Source organism: Equus caballus, chromosome 14, assembly GCF_041296265.1.
Source record: "Equus caballus isolate H_3958 breed thoroughbred chromosome 14, TB-T2T, whole genome shotgun sequence".
Lineage (NCBI taxonomy): Eukaryota > Metazoa > Chordata > Mammalia > Perissodactyla > Equidae > Equus > Equus caballus.
Window position 1 is genome coordinate 103881745 of NC_091697.1, and position 16103 is coordinate 103897847.

The 16103-nt window shown below is 45.9% G+C and overlaps 1 protein-coding gene across 1 annotated transcript; it reads right to left on the bottom strand.

Annotated features, from left to right (window-relative positions):
* Window positions 1-2280: 2280 nt before the first annotated feature.
* On the bottom strand, window positions 2281-15088 carry CRHBP (corticotropin releasing hormone binding protein). The gene is made up of 7 exons (XM_023618151.2): window positions 14697-15088; window positions 14241-14334; window positions 13779-13936; window positions 12118-12328; window positions 10255-10403; window positions 6441-6558; window positions 2281-2995 (listed from the first exon to the last, which is right to left on the bottom strand). Exons 1-7 carry the CDS (start codon window positions 14775-14777, stop codon window positions 2841-2843), a joined length of 966 nt encoding a protein of 321 aa, XP_023473919.1. The 5' UTR covers window positions 14778-15088; the 3' UTR covers window positions 2281-2840.
* Window positions 15089-16103: the final 1015 nt, after the last annotated feature.

A 16103-nucleotide genomic window follows, 5' to 3' on the forward strand; every position in this document is an offset into this window, starting at 1 on the left:
GCAGCAAAACCAGACAGGAAAATTAGAGAATAGCTGAGAAGTGGATTCAGACACGTCCATTGTATGAACTACAGTAACACTCAATGCTATGCCAAAATCGTCATCATTCTCATCACCTCAGTAGCTTAAGAAACTAAAAGTTTACTTCTCGTTCACACAAGGTCCAGTTCCTGGTCCATAGGCAGCCTTCCCTGTGGCATTCAGGGACCCAGGATCCTTGTACCCTATGGCTCTGTCTCCTTGTGTGGCCTTGGAGTCCTAGAGGAACCTCAGTATCTTGCCAGTAGACAGGAGAAAAGAAAGAAGGTATGGAAGATCACATGAGGGTTGGACATCGTTTCTACCCACATTCCTCCAGTCAAACTTCAGTCACATAACCAAACTGTAAGGGAGTTTGGAAAAAGTAGTCTAGCTGCCTCCTCAGGAGGTAGAAGAAATGACTTTTGGGGCACACGTAGCATTTCTGCCCTGACAGTACTAGCAAGAGGTTGGGGATGATGACACGCTGCTTCAGACACTGGGAGGAAGTCCACTGTCATTGGCGGACCAGTGTCCGTATTCCACAGACCATAGGCCGGAAGACCGTGGCGGAAGAGGCAGGCGTACAGGAGGTAGAAAAGTGTCCAGAGGCTGTGGTGGGTACAGTGACATAAAACCTATGAGTAAAATGGCTCAGCATTTCAGACATGGAGGCAGGAGGAATTTGGGAATCCAGTGATCAGTGGTAGAGCCTGAGTCGCCTGCTAGTATTTGGAAGACCCAGAGTTAGGAGTGAGGATGAGTGTAGGATCAGGAAGAGAGTCAAGACACGCTCTTTATGAGGTGACTCCTTCGTGACCAGCATGCTGGACAAGAGCTGTTCAAATGCCTCCTGTCTGAGGCCAGGATTTGTCCTGGGGCAGCATGGAGCCCACAGATAGGGCTCAGCTGTATGGAATGAAGACTCAGTCACAGATCTCCAAAGAACAAGTCATGGACAGCCCACAGGAGTAGCTGTCCTCTCAGAGGATGTACGCTACTGTGCAGTATGAGCTTTGAAGTAAAACATCACAGATGAATGACCGCAGAGTGGCAGGGTTGGAGGGAACCCTAGGAGCTACAGTCCTACCCATTTTAGGGCAGAGACCGATAGCTTGCAAAATAGCCCTTAGGAATAAAGGCAGGTTGTCCTAACTTCCACGGTAAAATACGTGCCCCCTTACCTCAGCCCATTTTCTCCATTCAGCATGAGGGGATCATGAGTGTTAAAATCTAGAAACTTCAGACAATGATATAAGTGACCATGTTATTTAGGTTGTGAGAGGGTCTGTGAAAAAGATAAAAGGGTTCAACTTTATAGAATTTATTTTCTATGAAATAAGGAATCCAACATCTCATGTAACTAATGGGGAATCATACATCCATCCATTCAGCCAATTCTTCATTCATCCAAGCATTCATTCATACATACATACATCCATTCACACATTTATTCATTCATCCCAGCATTCATTCATCCATCCATCCATCCACCCATTCAGGCATTTATTCATTCATTTGCCAAAGTCCACTCATTCCAAAATACCTACAGAGCCAAAATTTGTGCTAAATCCTGGGTAATTTTATCACTTTCAATCAGTAGTTTTCTTTCTGCCTGGTTTTCAGATTTTGTTAACAAGCTCGGTGTATGGGATTCCAGTAAACTCCATTATAAAACAAAGTTTATATTAAATATGTTTTCAGAATCATAATCAGGCCATTAACTATGGCACAGTTTGCAGCTTCCATCCACTAATACACACTAAAGAGTTCATTTAGGAGTATTCCCTTTGTTGCCCAGGACCTCAGTTTTTGCCCCAGTGTCTTTTACAGACCACATGCTTCGTCTCAAACCAAACGTGGATAAAGCTCAGTCAACAGTAAACTGCCTTCGGTACCAAAGAAGTACTCAGATTTCTGCACATTGCGGTCCATGAGAGTTGTACGGTCTTTGCTGTCCTTATTGAACAGTACACCCACTGTGACAAAGACATGTATTCTGGTTTCTTGGGCGATAGTAGGAGAGGGATTCTTGCATCCTGCTTCCCTGTCAGGACCAGTCCGTTAGTGATGTTTGTACAAACACTGCAACGCTCCCCGGTGCTCTAAATAATTCTCCCTCGGTGGCCCAGAGTCCTACTCGTGCTAAGAAGTCTAAAATGATTTAGTTCAGCATTTGGCTCTGTACCACATGAGAACATTACTTGCTGATGGTGCTAAGGAGGGGACTACTCGGGAAAACAAAGCACAATGTCAAGGTGCCAAGGTTCTGAATATATTTATTCATGTTTGTATTTGTGGATGGAAAATTTTTTCCATGCTATAAAGTTTTGTTAAAAACAAGTTGTTACAAATACTAAATAGTAGCTACAACTATTATCAATTGTAAACAGAATAATAAGCAAAAAATAAACAAACAGATGCAACTACTTTGGTATACACAGACATTCGATCATTTTCCGTTATGAAACTGATATGACTGTCACCATTTTTATTTCTTTGTAGTATTTTCCCTTGAGACAATTTTTTTTATTGCACACAGCTTTGCACTTGTCTTACCAATTCAGATTTATAGCATACCAAAGAATTACAGAAAAATGTTTTTCTACCAAAGGGGGTCTTATTTCCTGCTATGTGGTCATTTATATATTATAAGTGAAAAAGAAGCAAGGTACAAAAATTCATGTGTGTGTGTGTGACATATGCTCAAGGCAGGGATACTGACTGGCTTTTAACTAGCTGGTCATCAAAATCATATATAACAGCCATTAAAAACTCACTTTGCTAGCAGCATGGAAATCATGGCGTTGGTTATGCAAAGACTAGATAGACAAACAGAATTCCGGGATACTGTTTCCATTTGGGTTTTCCAGTTCGTATGGTTCCAGCTGGCGGTACTCGAAAGTCACACGATTGATGTGTTTTCCGCTGGAGACCATGCGCACCACTGTGTTGTCACAGCCAATTTTCATTTGTGCTATAATTCAGGCAAAAAGTAAAAGTTTCCCAGCAGGTTAGAAACCACACATTTCTGTCAGTGAGATCATTTAAACACAAAGAAAGCGAGGGCATGTCTCTTCCTCTCACATCCTCCAGCCATGCATCTGCCCTCAGGTGAAACGTTCTTGTTTTCATTTTCATTATGATAGATAACCAATTGTAGAAGAGGAAACTGAACTCAGCCTTTCTCTTCCTGTGCAAGAACACTGTAGGCAAATAAAACTGGCTGGAAAGAGGCAGGAAGATGCCTCCTTGCCCTTTTCTTGTTCTACCTGCAAGGCATTGGCGGTAAAGCCAGGTGAGGGCAAGCCGTCTGTCCACCCAGCACCCGTTTCTAGCTGTGTTCTCAGTGGGGGCAGTACCGCCCCCTAGGGACAGGTGGGGAATTTGCAGGGACAGGTTTTGGTTGTCATAACATCTGACGGTGCAAGTGGCCTGTGGCGGGCAGGGCTAGAGGATGGAATGGACTCCTGGACATTCATATAGACCAAAACATCACCTGTCTGTTATTTTCTGAGCCTAGATAATGATTCTGCTTTACATATAAACAAAAAATCATTTGCATGGTTTAGATACGCACTGAATATACTCCTTTCTGTTCCATCGTTCACCTGCACCTTTTCTCTCTCATTCTTTCTCTGCTTCTTACATGGAACGGCTTTTGACAGCTTTGCGTCTCTTAAATCCAGTCTCATTCATTATCGGAACAAGCATCTAGTGCTGACGTGCCTGAGCAGTTAGATACCGAAACTCGTTTTTACTAAAAATTACTTTTCTTTTGTTTTTCCAGCCTCCAGCTGGTTCCTGAGGAAAGATTTATCTGCCGGCAGTAATCCGTTCTGCTGTTTTAATTTTCTCAACTTTTCCACCACTTTGTCTCTGTAAGGCCTAAATTCTGAGAAACGCTAGCATTAACCTTATAGAACAGGCACTTCACCAACATGCACCTAGGTTTAAAGGAAGTGAAACAGCCAGACAGAGTCAGTGAGGGAAAAGTTAATTTGGAGACGTAACAAATACAAACCCTATAATTATTTTAATATAAGCACCAGGGAGTCTAGCTTAAGCTTTTATGAGGAGGGCCAAGCTTAATTTTCTTTAAATCATTCGGACGGTCTTCTTTTTCTGATCTTACTCTGAACTTCAATGTACATAACATGCCCTCTTTCCTTTAGCTGCTGTGCGTATTGTTTATTAACTATTTTGACATAATTCCTAATAAAATCCAATTGAAAGGGCAGGGTCCCTAATGGTTCTTCATTGTCTGAATAGCGTAGGAGGCGCTCATGGAAACATGGTGAATAAGAGAAAAAAAGGAAGTCTAAAAGGAAGCAATGAGTCATATAATTCAAGCCTTCAAATTATCTTAAGACTGGTTTCAATTATCTAGATAATTTAGGCAAAAGTGGTTTTTTGGCCCAAGTCTTACGTTTTCCCAAATTCAAGTCCTATAATTCAAGCACCCAAATTACCCTGGCTTCAATTCTCTAAACTTTAAGGCGTGAGTGTTGTTTAGTCCTTACCTAATCCTCTTACCCAGCTCAAATACTTCTCCCCACAGGTGCCTTCCCTTAGGACCCGGGACCTCAGAGAGCACGTGCAGAAGGCCAGAGAAGGCACATGCACTGACAGTCCAAACCAGGGCTCCAGCGTTAAGTAGCATAAAAGAATCCCTGAATTTTCAGCAAAGTGAGTTTTTAGAAACCTGTTGCCTAGGGGCCGGTCCCCTGGCTGAGTGGTTAAGTTTGCATGCTCCTCTGTGGCGGCCCAGGGTTTCACAGGTTCGGATCCTGGGCGGGGACATGGCACCGCTCATCAGGCCATGCTGGGGCAGCATCCCACATGCCACAACTAGAAGGACCCACAACTGAAAATACACAACTATGTAGCGGGGGGCTTTCGGGAGAAAGAGGAAAAATAAAATCTTTAAAAAAAAACAAACCAAAAAGAAGTGTGTTGCCTTTGTCTTGATTAGAAAGCTTGCCTTGGGCCCATTCCTCCTCAAATCTCATCTGAAACTTCTTATACAGGTGTATCTGGGCTCAGTGGACTGCATATCAGGCCTCGGTGTTTACCTGTACATTTAAATTCCAGTTCAGAGATGTTTTGCTTATTAAGCACCCAGTATTAGCTCAGGGAGAGAGAATACTGGTGGGCAGACCCATTTTAATTAGAACAGGTAACAGCAGATCAAAAGGATGTCTGATTTGCAGCTTCGTTACCTGGTTGGTTAGTGACCTGTGGGGAGGAGAGGAAGGGGCTACCTAAGAAATCGCCATGAGATTAGAGGCTGTGCTTCTTCCTCTTCTGTTTTATCTTTGTCTCTAAAGATAATCTCTGATTCCTGCCTCTGAAGGACAGGTACGAGAGTGACCTTTATGGAAATATTTTATGTAATCCTTTCCCTCCTGCCTTGGGCTTCATTAATTAATTTGGTCATGAGGTGAGTAGTTTCCACCCACCCTCACCCCACCTGAGCATAATCAGAGGGAAAATCCTCACGGATCCCCAGCAGAGAAGATCCGGTTCTGCTTGGCATGCTGTGAGCTAAACTGGTCTTTTATCACAGGCTACCACTTGTAGATTTCAGAATTTCCTTCTGTGTGTGTGTGTGTTTTAAGGAAGATTAGCCCTAAACTAACATCTGCTGCCAATCCTCCTCTTTTTGCTGAGGAAGACTGGCCCTGAGCTAACATCTGTGCCCATCTTCCTCTACTTTATATGTGGGACGCCTGCCACAGCATGGCTGGACAAGCGGTGCCAAGTCTGCACCCGGGATTCGAACCAGTGAACCCTGGGCCACTGAAGTGGAACGTGCAAACTTAACCGCTGCACCACCGGGCTGGCCCCTCCTTCTGTTTTTGTAGCGGCCTTTCAGAAGCTGGCTTTGCTGCTAGAAGTTGGAGACATTCAGCAATTCTGAGAATTCCTAATAAAGTGTATCACTTTTTAATTTATTTACTACCAGTAATACACACATATATACATATACATGGGAAATGTTATTTAAGGATATGACTTCATTATTTTACTGTTACTAATCGATGAAACATCTACTATTTGAACCATAGTTTTCACTTAGTAAGCAAGCTCTTTAATCGCTCGAGGATGAAAGCAGGGACCTTCAAGAGGGTGGAGAAAGCACAGAATAAAGAAGCTTGTCTTTTTCATGGTTTTACTTAGGGCCACCCTTAAACAGGCGTCCTTGTTACTTCCCAGGTTTCTCTCCCAGCGTCGGGCATTGTGGAGACGCATCCTTGACGCTGCGCCTAGACTCACAGGGAAAATCCTCACACTGGCTCAACATGCAAAGTTAAAGTTTTTTTTGGTAGAACTTGCCTTCCCATGTATAAAAAAATTTGAGTTGTTTTATTTAAGGAAATAATCCAGATAGCCACATAATGATCAAAGAAACCTCTCACCAGGGCCACGAAAGGGATAGCAGAGATCGGCTAAAGGCATCATCTTTGAAGGGTCCAGTCCTGTTCCTCCCAGCAGCTCCACAAAGTCTCCTTTGCCCCCGCAGCCTGCTGAGGGTTTCTACAGGAAGAAAGCAGCGAACAAAGATATATTTAAACCGATCACGGAAGTCAAGCCATTTGACCAACGGCAGGTTGGTGAATTCACTCACTCAGCCCTAGACATCGTGGCAGGGCCATTAATTTAACATCCAGGACTCCGGAAATTGAAAGACTTCTAGAAGAGCAAAAAATGCAAAGGATTGCTTTTCTAAATCAGTTGAGTAATCATTTTTTCAAATGTATGTGCACGGTTTTTAAAAATTTTTATAAGCTCAAGGACTGGAATGATGAAATGGGAATCTGTAAACGCCATATAAGACATATGAAAATTGAATCCGAAAATGCTGTGCTTTTTAAATCATTTGGACATACAGACTGAATTATTTGAATTTCTTAATGCATGCAGTCAGAGTATTTATAAATAGGGCTTTCACATCAGTTTTTCCTTCAACTCATCTCTTTTCCTCTTCCTTATAAAGGACTTTTTATGCAGTTGGGACAATCTTTATCATTTCTACTGATAAAGATTTAGATTAGTTATAAGAATATTGAAGAAAGAAGAGAATCCTAATTTGGGGCTCAAGTTAGCTAGAGTTATCACCATCACTCTCCTTCCAACTAAAGCAAGTTCATTCCAAGCTATTTAAAACAAGAATCCCTTCTGACTCTGTGATCCACCGTAACCACCCATTTCTGCTTCCCTTCACCCTTCCCGCACTGTCTCATCCACAGCAATCCTTGTGCCTCACTTTCCCACACAAACAAAGCAGCTTCTCTCACTCCCAAGTGCCACCCTTCTCCTGTGATCAGGGCTGGCCTCACGGGCAGGGCCCCTGTGTCCACAGGGCCCACACTTACAAGGGCCTGGTGCTTGGTTTAATGCTCTGCTGTCACCGTCTTGAAATTCTTAATAAGTTTTAAATAAGCACCCCCCCCCTTTTCCTTTTGCACTGACCCCCAGGTTTGCCTGTGACCCTTGCCTTCACTGAGGCATACTCATCAAGAGACCCCACGTAGTGTGGCACGGTGCTCAGAAGTTAACCAGACAGACCCTGCCACATCAGGACCAAAATGTAAAACAGAGAACTCTAAACACACACTTACATAAACACACACACTCAAACACTTGGAAGACTTGAAATGCAACTGGAACTAAACCACAAATTAGAAAGTATTGTAATAGCAACCATTTGACTAATGAAAGGAAGAAGCTGGGCAGATATATTTTAAAGCACCTACTATGTGCTGGGTTCTATGTTGAGGTGATTTACACATCATTTCATCACATGATGAAACAGAGGGTTAATTAGCCCACGGTGTACAGGGCCCATGTTCTCAATAAAGAGTTGAATAAGCCATTTAGGGGCGAAGGAAAAAAACTTGTAATTGCCTTTCCCCTGAGGAGAGGATGTCCAGGGGGAACATCTCTTAAGACAAAACTTTCCACTTGGTTCTTTAGGTTCCAAATTTCAGCGGGAGGTGGTGAAGGGGAAAGGCAGGTTCAGGAGAGAGAAGTGGGAAGGAAGAGGATGGAAAGAAGTAGGAGCTGAAATGAGGGGAACAAAACATAGAAACAAGGAAGGTGGGTGCACCTGTTCCTCGGCGTTCAATGACCTCTCTCTCCTCTTCCCAACCCTCTCAGCTGTTAGCAGAAGAGACAATGGCAGAGCTGACTTATGGAAGGACATCTCTGGGGTTCAGCTCCTCAGCAGCGGTCCCCTAGGTTTCTTCGTTGAGGCTCTGCCTCCCTGGCCTCAGCCTGGATGAGCGTCTCTTGCCTAGACTATGACAGTGGCCCTAGGTGCTCTCCTTGCACCACTGTGGCCCCTACAGCCCGTTCACCACATGGAAGGCAATTTAAGTCAGATCATGTTGCCTCCCTCCTGCAGCCCTTCAGTGGTCCCCCACTTCACTTAGAATAAACTCAGACTCCTTGGGGCTGGCCGGGCGGCGCAGCGGTTAAGTGCGCATGTTCCACTTCGGCCACCTGGGGTCCACTGGTTCGGATCCTGGGTGCGGACATGGCACCGCTTGTCAAGCCATGCTGTGGCAGGTGTCCCACATATAAAGTAGAGGAAGATGGGCACAGATATTAGCCCAGGGCCAGTCTTCCTCAGCAAAAAGAGGAGGATTGGCAGCAGATGTTAGCTCAGAGCTAATCTTGCTCAAAAAACAAAAACAAAAAAACTCCTTAATACAGCCTGCCAGGCTCTCCACACCAGGCCCTGCCCATCTCCCTGATGCTGTCTCATCCCACTCCCCCTCTCCTTTGCCTTCTCTCCATTTCTGGAACCCAAGTCCATTCTTGCCTCTACAATACTTTTCCCTGTGTTCCTGGCTCCTCTTGTGGCTGCTGGTTCCTCTTGTGGCTGCTGGCTCCTTCTTATCTACCACTCAAGTCTCATTTTAAATGTCTCCTTCCCAGAAGGTTTCTTCCCTGACCACCTTATCTCAGGTAACTCCCCAGCCCACCCCACCCCGTCCATCCCCAGCCGCTGCCTATCACAGCACCCAGTTTCTGTAGGGCACTCACCACTGTTGGAAATATATTAAGTATTTGCCTGTCTCCTCCCACTAGAATGCCGGTTCCATGAGAGCCGGATGTGTTTTGTTCCTTGCTCATTTCTGGCATCCAGAATAGTGCCTTGCACATGGTAAGTGCTCAAAAAAATTTTGTAGAAGAATAGATGCCTGGAACACTGCAGTCTTTAAATTTTTTCAGGGGAAACGCCAGGATTGCTCCTCATAGGGAAGAATAACTAAAAAGCACAGACCTCCCAATCTCCTAGCACGCTGTCATCTCCTATTTTACACATCGAGAGTGACATACAAACAATCGCAAGCCAATAAGCCTACGCCAAAGACACCCACTTATCCTGGTCTTATCAAAGGATTATCCCTCCACAGAGCTCCAGCTGAAAAGAATAGGCACCAGCCCACGAATTTAGGGTTTAAAGGAAATTCTCGGTCCTGGTCCTAGTTATTTGGTTTTCACTGAAATCTGTCTGATTAGGAACTATAATGGTCTCTGATGCCAGCAAATGCATGAGTTCTCCTGACGTGGGCATATGCGGGGATAAACGGAAATGAGAGTGACTCAGGGAAGAAGCTACCAGTGCCAGTGAGTGTGGTCAAGCTCAGCATTGATGGTAAAGTCCATACAGAAGTTCACGGGAGAACAGGTGGATGGGGAGTCTCAGCCAGTAGTTTGTTGCAAAATGTACTGAATTAAATGTAATGCAAAAAACTTCAAAACTTTACTGTACTTTGCAATATAAAAATCCAATTTTGTATTTTATGCTACGCTTAGCATTCCTTCCCAACACAGTTCTGTCAATGAGATACTTCCTTCATGTCAAAAGAAAATTCCAATAATCAGAAAAACAGCTGTGTCGATGACTCACGCTAGGTTCTGCTGGGAGGGAATTTTCGTGAAAGAGGCAAGTACAAGAGAGTTCAATTGTAATTACATGCCACAACTTTACCAACTGAAAACATTTCTTACATCACAAGAAAAGTATTCAAGTCGTCAGCAGGGGCACCTGAGTATGCAATTTACAGCAGAGCGGAAGTGGCAGCCGGTTGAGTGAAAGCCGTGAGGGCGGGCTCGTGGGTCTGAGACTTCAGAGTCCACCGAAGACCCCACCACTCCAATTTGCTAATGTCCACCTTCGCGACTAGGGAATGAACCGGCGGAAGCCAGTAAGCCACTCACCTTTAACTGCAGACCGTTTAGGTGTCCCAGGGTGAGGTCGGATATTTTGATTGCCACAGGATAAATTATGGAGAAGCTGCAGTTTCGGTGTTGATGCGGAACTACCAGGGTGAACCTTCCGTTTGGGGTCTGGGAAATGACGTTGCAGGCTTTGTAGAAAAACAAAATCACATTTTCACTACATGGCAAGCTGGGTTTTTATAGAGATTTATTCTATCCTTATTTTAGGCTCCTACTCATGGTCTAGGGCCTTGTGGCCCAGAAGAGAGTACACATCACTGAGGCAATCTGGAGACGGGAAGGAGATGGGGAATGAAAATCATCGGCGACGTCTGACATTGTCAGGAGGCCCTGGGCTGCGAGGGGGCTTCTAATCTTAATCTCAGGGGGTCTCCTTGTTTACAACGATCACAAGACATTGATTAATAACTAAACAAACAAAATTAGCTGGTAGAAGCTCTAGGAACACTTCAGTTAACTAGGGTCCTAGTTCAAGCTGGAAGTCTGGAAGAATCAAGGCTTAAAGGTGAGTCCAGAACTCAAACCCTGCCTGTCTGAACTTATTGGATTTGGAGCCATAATGTTACTTTTTAAGTAATAAAATAAGTAAATAATAAAACAGTGCCAAAAGAGGCTGAGGAAAAAATAGAAAGAAATCAGGCTTACGTCTGATAAATATTTGCTGGGTGTTAGGTGGTAAGTTGACTAAAAGATAAATTTAACGTTTAATTTTACTCCCAAGAATTTCTGAAATTTGTTTTTTATTTCAAGTTTAGACTTACAGTGAATTTACTCTTCTAGCTGTGAAATGAGAAGCATCAGAGTCTGCTTTTTTTTTTGCCAATCATGGGACAAAAGTTTCTGATTGATCAGAATGGGTCAAAACTACCTCCTGCCTCCTTTCCATATTTTTAATTATACTTAATTTCAAAAAAGAACTGAAACTCCTTGATGATTCTGGAAGGTTTTCAATTTCGAACAAAACAAAATACAGGAGAAATATTTAACTTTGTCCTCTCGGATTATTCTGCTCCAGTCCCCAGACACAGCCTTGTGGTGGAGGGGGGCTTTCCTTCAGAAATTCTTTTAGTTTTTTAAAATGAAAATTGGAAGATCAGTCAGACTATTATTCTTTGGCACCTTAGGCCCCATTCTTCAACCACATGAAGTGTTAATATTAATACTATTGTATGCAACCAAAAATGAAGGATATGTTCTCTTTTCCTGGTGTTTTAAAAAGATTTTTCTCCTAAGGAGGGAAAAAGTAAGCAGATGAATGAACTAATTTTGGTTAAGATAACATGTTTTAGGCCTGAGCTGTTCACTTGACAGCATCTATGTGTGTTTCCATTGGAAATGAACTAAATTAGAGTGGTGGCCTCAGAATCAGAGGGCAATGCTAAGGTCTTCTGGTCCAAACCTCCACTCAGGGCGTGAAATCCGCCTGCCACATCCCAGATATGCAGCCTTTCATCGTTGCCTGAATATCTCTAGGAATGCAACTTGCTATCTGATCCCTCGGCTTATCCTAGATCAATGGAATGACTGCGAGGGATTAAAGTTTGTCACTGAATGCATTGTAGTACCCTAGCAGATCAGAATAAGACTTTGGAGAAAAAATAGAATTCTACCCGCCATAAATTAGTATCCTACCTAGGCTGGGAAATAAATTAAAAACTCTGATTTGATTTTCATAACAATGAATAGGAAATATCCTTTAGGTCATTTCTAATTACAAAACAATGTCCATTCATTCTTCACTTCACGTTTCTTAAGTCTGTACAATGATTCTACCTTTGAAAAGCAGATTCAACCCTCCTCCAAGTCCTGCCTTCCGGCTGAGGAGAGAGGGAGTCCACTTACGAAAGAGATTGGGATCTGTCTTTATGGTTAATGTGAATCCATTTCCTGGTTCATGGACCCGGAAGAAGATCATGGCCACGTTCTGGGAGGATCTGATGCTCCTTCTGCTTAGACCACTGTCACAGAAATCTATGTACCGCTCAGTCGTCGGGAGAGGATGATCCTGTGAACTGGGGAACTTCTCCCCCTTGAGGATCCACCCATCAAATACCTTCCAACAAAAAACACAGACATAGTGAAAGATCTCCATCGCGTGCTGAAGGCACAGGTGTGTTGAAAAGGGGGAAGTAGTTCCCCAGCAATGGGCCTCCAGCCATAAGTGAGGAAGTGACAGCCTTCATGCCCCTGCCCGCTGGCTCTCCATTTGTGTCTATTTTTACAGTGAGGGCCGTTTGTAAGTAATAGTATTAACTAATTAGTGCTTTTTCCCCTTTAGAAACCTTAAAGTTTCCAAAGCAAATAGCCTTATAGTTTATAATTTCAGCCACCTTGGTAAATGAAACTACAGACAATACACATTTTTATCTTGGTCACATTTTCCACACATCCCACCTTCCACAAAAGTGTAATCTGGATTTCAGTTACTCTTCTTCCACCACTCACTGAAACGTGGACAAAATATCTCAAAAGTAGACAGCAAAGAAAAAACTGGAGCGGCAACTTTATCTACCCGCCGATGGTTATATAGGCCCGTTTTCCTCATTTTTTTACTCTTATGGATCAAAATAACAACCAATTCAACACTCAGATGATAAAGGCTGGTATGCCACTTAAGACTTTTTTCTTGGCTTGTTAAAGTTTGCAGTTAGACAAAAGGTCAGAGTCCTCTCACTTTACCCTCAAAATCACCACAGGTCTCCAATTTAATGAGCCCAACCCAGTTCACATTAGCAAAATTCCCAGCCACCCAGCTGCAAATTGCTGCAGCAGACCAGTTCTCCTCCAACGTGTTTGACAGCTTCCCAAACAATTCCACTTTGGAGGTTTCAATCCCAGTCATTTTAACTGGACCAGAGACCTCCATCAGCCATCACTAGCCGTCCTCTTACACTTAGGAAACCACTGGGAGAGGGGAGGTTGTGAAGCTGGGGGGCTTGTCCTCCCCTCCCACCTGCCTCAGACTGGATTCCCTCTCAGCACCCCTCCCAGCAGCCAGTGCCCCACTGCTCCGAAATCGGGTCGCCCAGGCATCAAAGACAGTCTCCGCGAGCCTGGAACAGCTTCACGGAGAGAGGGACCAGCAGGAGCGAGGCGGGCTCGGATCTCTGACGCGTGGAGCCAGCCTTCTAACCAGGACCGGCCGGCACGGTGGACCCGAGCGCTGGCGCTGGTTAGTTTGTAGCATTTTCCATGCGCCCTAGATCACAACACAGCGTTTTTCCGCGCGTGTTCAAGTCTTTGGAAGCGCCCGGGATCAAAAGCGAACAGAAGGGAGCTAAAATCACTGCAACTTCCAAGCCATCGGCCCTTCCGGGAGTGGGGCGAGGTTGGCGCCGCGTGGGGGTCCCAGAGCGCGCCTGTCCCACTCGGGCACGAGCAGAGTGTCTAACTGAGAGGGTCGCCGGCTCCCCACGCTCAGCGGCCTCTGTCTGGGCGCAGCGCCCGGCCCATGCCCGCTCCCGTGCCCCGCGGCTGGGGCTGCGCGCGGCGAGGCGCCTCACCTGCAGGAAGTCCCCGCCCTGACAGTCGATGGAGACCAGGTCGTAGTGGATGGTGATGAACTCCTCGGGCTCGCCGATGAAGAAGGCGGCGCAGTGCAGCTGCGGCCGGTCGGCGGTGAAGGTGAACTGGCCCTGGAGGCTCAGCATGTCCAGGCACCCTGGGGGAGGCCAGCGGGGAAGGGGTCCCGGGCGGCAGCCCCCCTCCGCGCGCCCCACTCCCAGGTCGGCAGCGCCCGTGCCCGGACTCCCAGCCCCGGCTGCGCCGTCCCCCGCGCCCCGGGGCGCGTCACCCCATCTCGACCCAGCGCGCCTCCTCGGACCGAGCCCTAGCGATGGGAATCGCGCCCCCGGCCGTCCTGGCTAGCCCCTCGCCGCCGATGCCCCGGAGCCTCCCGCCTCGGCGCGGAGCCGACCTCCCCACCGCCCGGCTACCGGTGGCCGCGAGCCGGGCGCCCGACTCACGCAGAGCGCGGCGGTAGAGCGGCTCCCCCGCCAGCTCCCGCTTCAGGCTGGCGCTGAGGAGCAGGAAGGGGTCGTGGTGCGCCGCTTCCCGCAGCTGGCAAGGAAAATGGGTCAGTTGGGAAGAGCGCGAGGGGTGAGAAAGGGGACCAGGAGCGGGGCACCCTCCCTGCCCCACAGCAAAGAGAATAGAGTGATGCAATCAATGTCTCCCGGGTCCGGAGAAGATGGGAAGGTCTTAGATCCTTTCGGTCAGACTAGGGTATCCCCAGGGGCCAGAGGGAAGGAGGAAGAGGCAGAGAGGAAGATCAGTCTAGGGGAAACCAGGGAAGACTGGCGCAAAAGATAGGGAAGAAAGAGCTAACCCAACGACAGCTGAGCGCAGAGGCAGCCTGCGCAGCCCCCAAGCCTGGACACTCAAGCACGGAAGGTGTGGTGCGTCAGTCCGGGGTCGCTCACCTCTGGGTACCGGCTGTCCCCTCTTAGAGCCATCAGGAAGATCAGAATGAAGTGACACTGAAGTTTGAAGGATGGAGACATGCTGGCCTGGCCCCTGCAGCTGGTGTGCTCTGCTCCCGAGGTCTCGGGCTTGGCTTCCCACGCCTTCGCCCAGGCTGAGCTGGAAGCTGGTAGGGTCCCCTTGCCGGGTCTCTTTTATAGAGCGGTGAGGAGGGGAGGCTCTGCCCCTTAACTGATCTGAGCTCAGTAACCATGGGTTACCCTGTCTCAGTGACAAAGTGCGTGGTGATGACGAGGGTCCCGCTCTCAACCGCAAATTTCCAGAGTGGTCCAGCATTATTCACCGAGAATGATTTCAGGCGCTTACAACTTAGTCAACCAAAGTGTTGGAGAAAGAAGGAGGCAGGGATAAAGAATAAGGGAGGGCATTTTACTTGACCTGTCAAATGCTGAGTTATCTTCTCCGGTGGATATTCAGGGAATTTTTGGTTTTGCAAAGCAGTGACAAAGTTACATACATACATAAAATACCCAAACACATATGACCTTATCATGCAAGCCTGTCGCATAACCTTGGATGGAATCATACTGGAAATTGTCAGAGAACAAAGTATTCATGCAATTGCTCAGGGCTCTCAGGAAGAAACGTGGGGCATTTACAGCTCCAAAGAGAGGCTAAACAGAAGCCAAGTCTGACTTCGCAGAATATTGCAGTAAAGCAACTCAAGCTTGGTTTCTGTCCCTTAGTCTGTGCTTTATCCTGCTCCACTTTCTTGTAAGCATTTCCTTAATGGGAAGCTAACTCTGGCATCTGTGGACTTCTAGATTTTAGGAGAGCTCTGTCACTTAGCCTGAATGTATACATGATGGACACACTCCTGGGCCAGCAACTGCAGCCATGACCTTGGTATCCGTCTGAACCACTGAGAGGTGAAGTCATTCCATTTCACGCCTTCAAATACCTCAATTACTTTAATATTCCGGTAGAGAGAACCGCTGAGAAGCGTTATCATAACGGCTCATCAGCAAGCCTACAGGACTAAACAAATGACTTCGAGATCCAGAAATAAGTTAAGTGTAAGCTTATCTTTGCTGAATTGTTTCCCCTTTATGTCCAAAATTGTGGGAAATATGGGGATACTCCACACATGCTTTCCCAGCCCTTTCCAATCCACGCCCTAAGCAAGGCGACCTCAAATCCTGAAATCCTCACATCGTTTTACCTCTGCCTCATGGAAAACCCAGTCCTACCCACAGCTTTCTTTGCTTAATAATTTTAATAAATTATTACAAATAATGAGACCATAATACCGAGCAAATTGTTATGTTTTTAGTTTATAAATACTCAGAATTAAGCAGTAATTTGCCTAGTGGGGTCAGAACTTGATGTTTTCATATTTTAGACAA

Excerpts from the sequence above, each read along its gene's own strand:
- CRHBP (XM_023618151.2), bottom strand. The coding sequence starts at position 14,777 with ATGTCTCCATCCTTCAAACTTCAGTGTCACTTCATTCTGATCTTCCTG. Across the intron at positions 14,335-14,696 it reads GGGACAGCCGGTACCCAGAG|CTGCGGGAAGCGGCGCACCA; the intron begins GTGAGCGACCCC and ends TTTCCTTGCCAG. Across the intron at positions 2,996-6,440 it reads CTATCCCTTTCGTGGCCCTG|CACAAATGAAAATTGGCTGT; the intron begins GTGAGAGGTTTC and ends CCTGAATTATAG.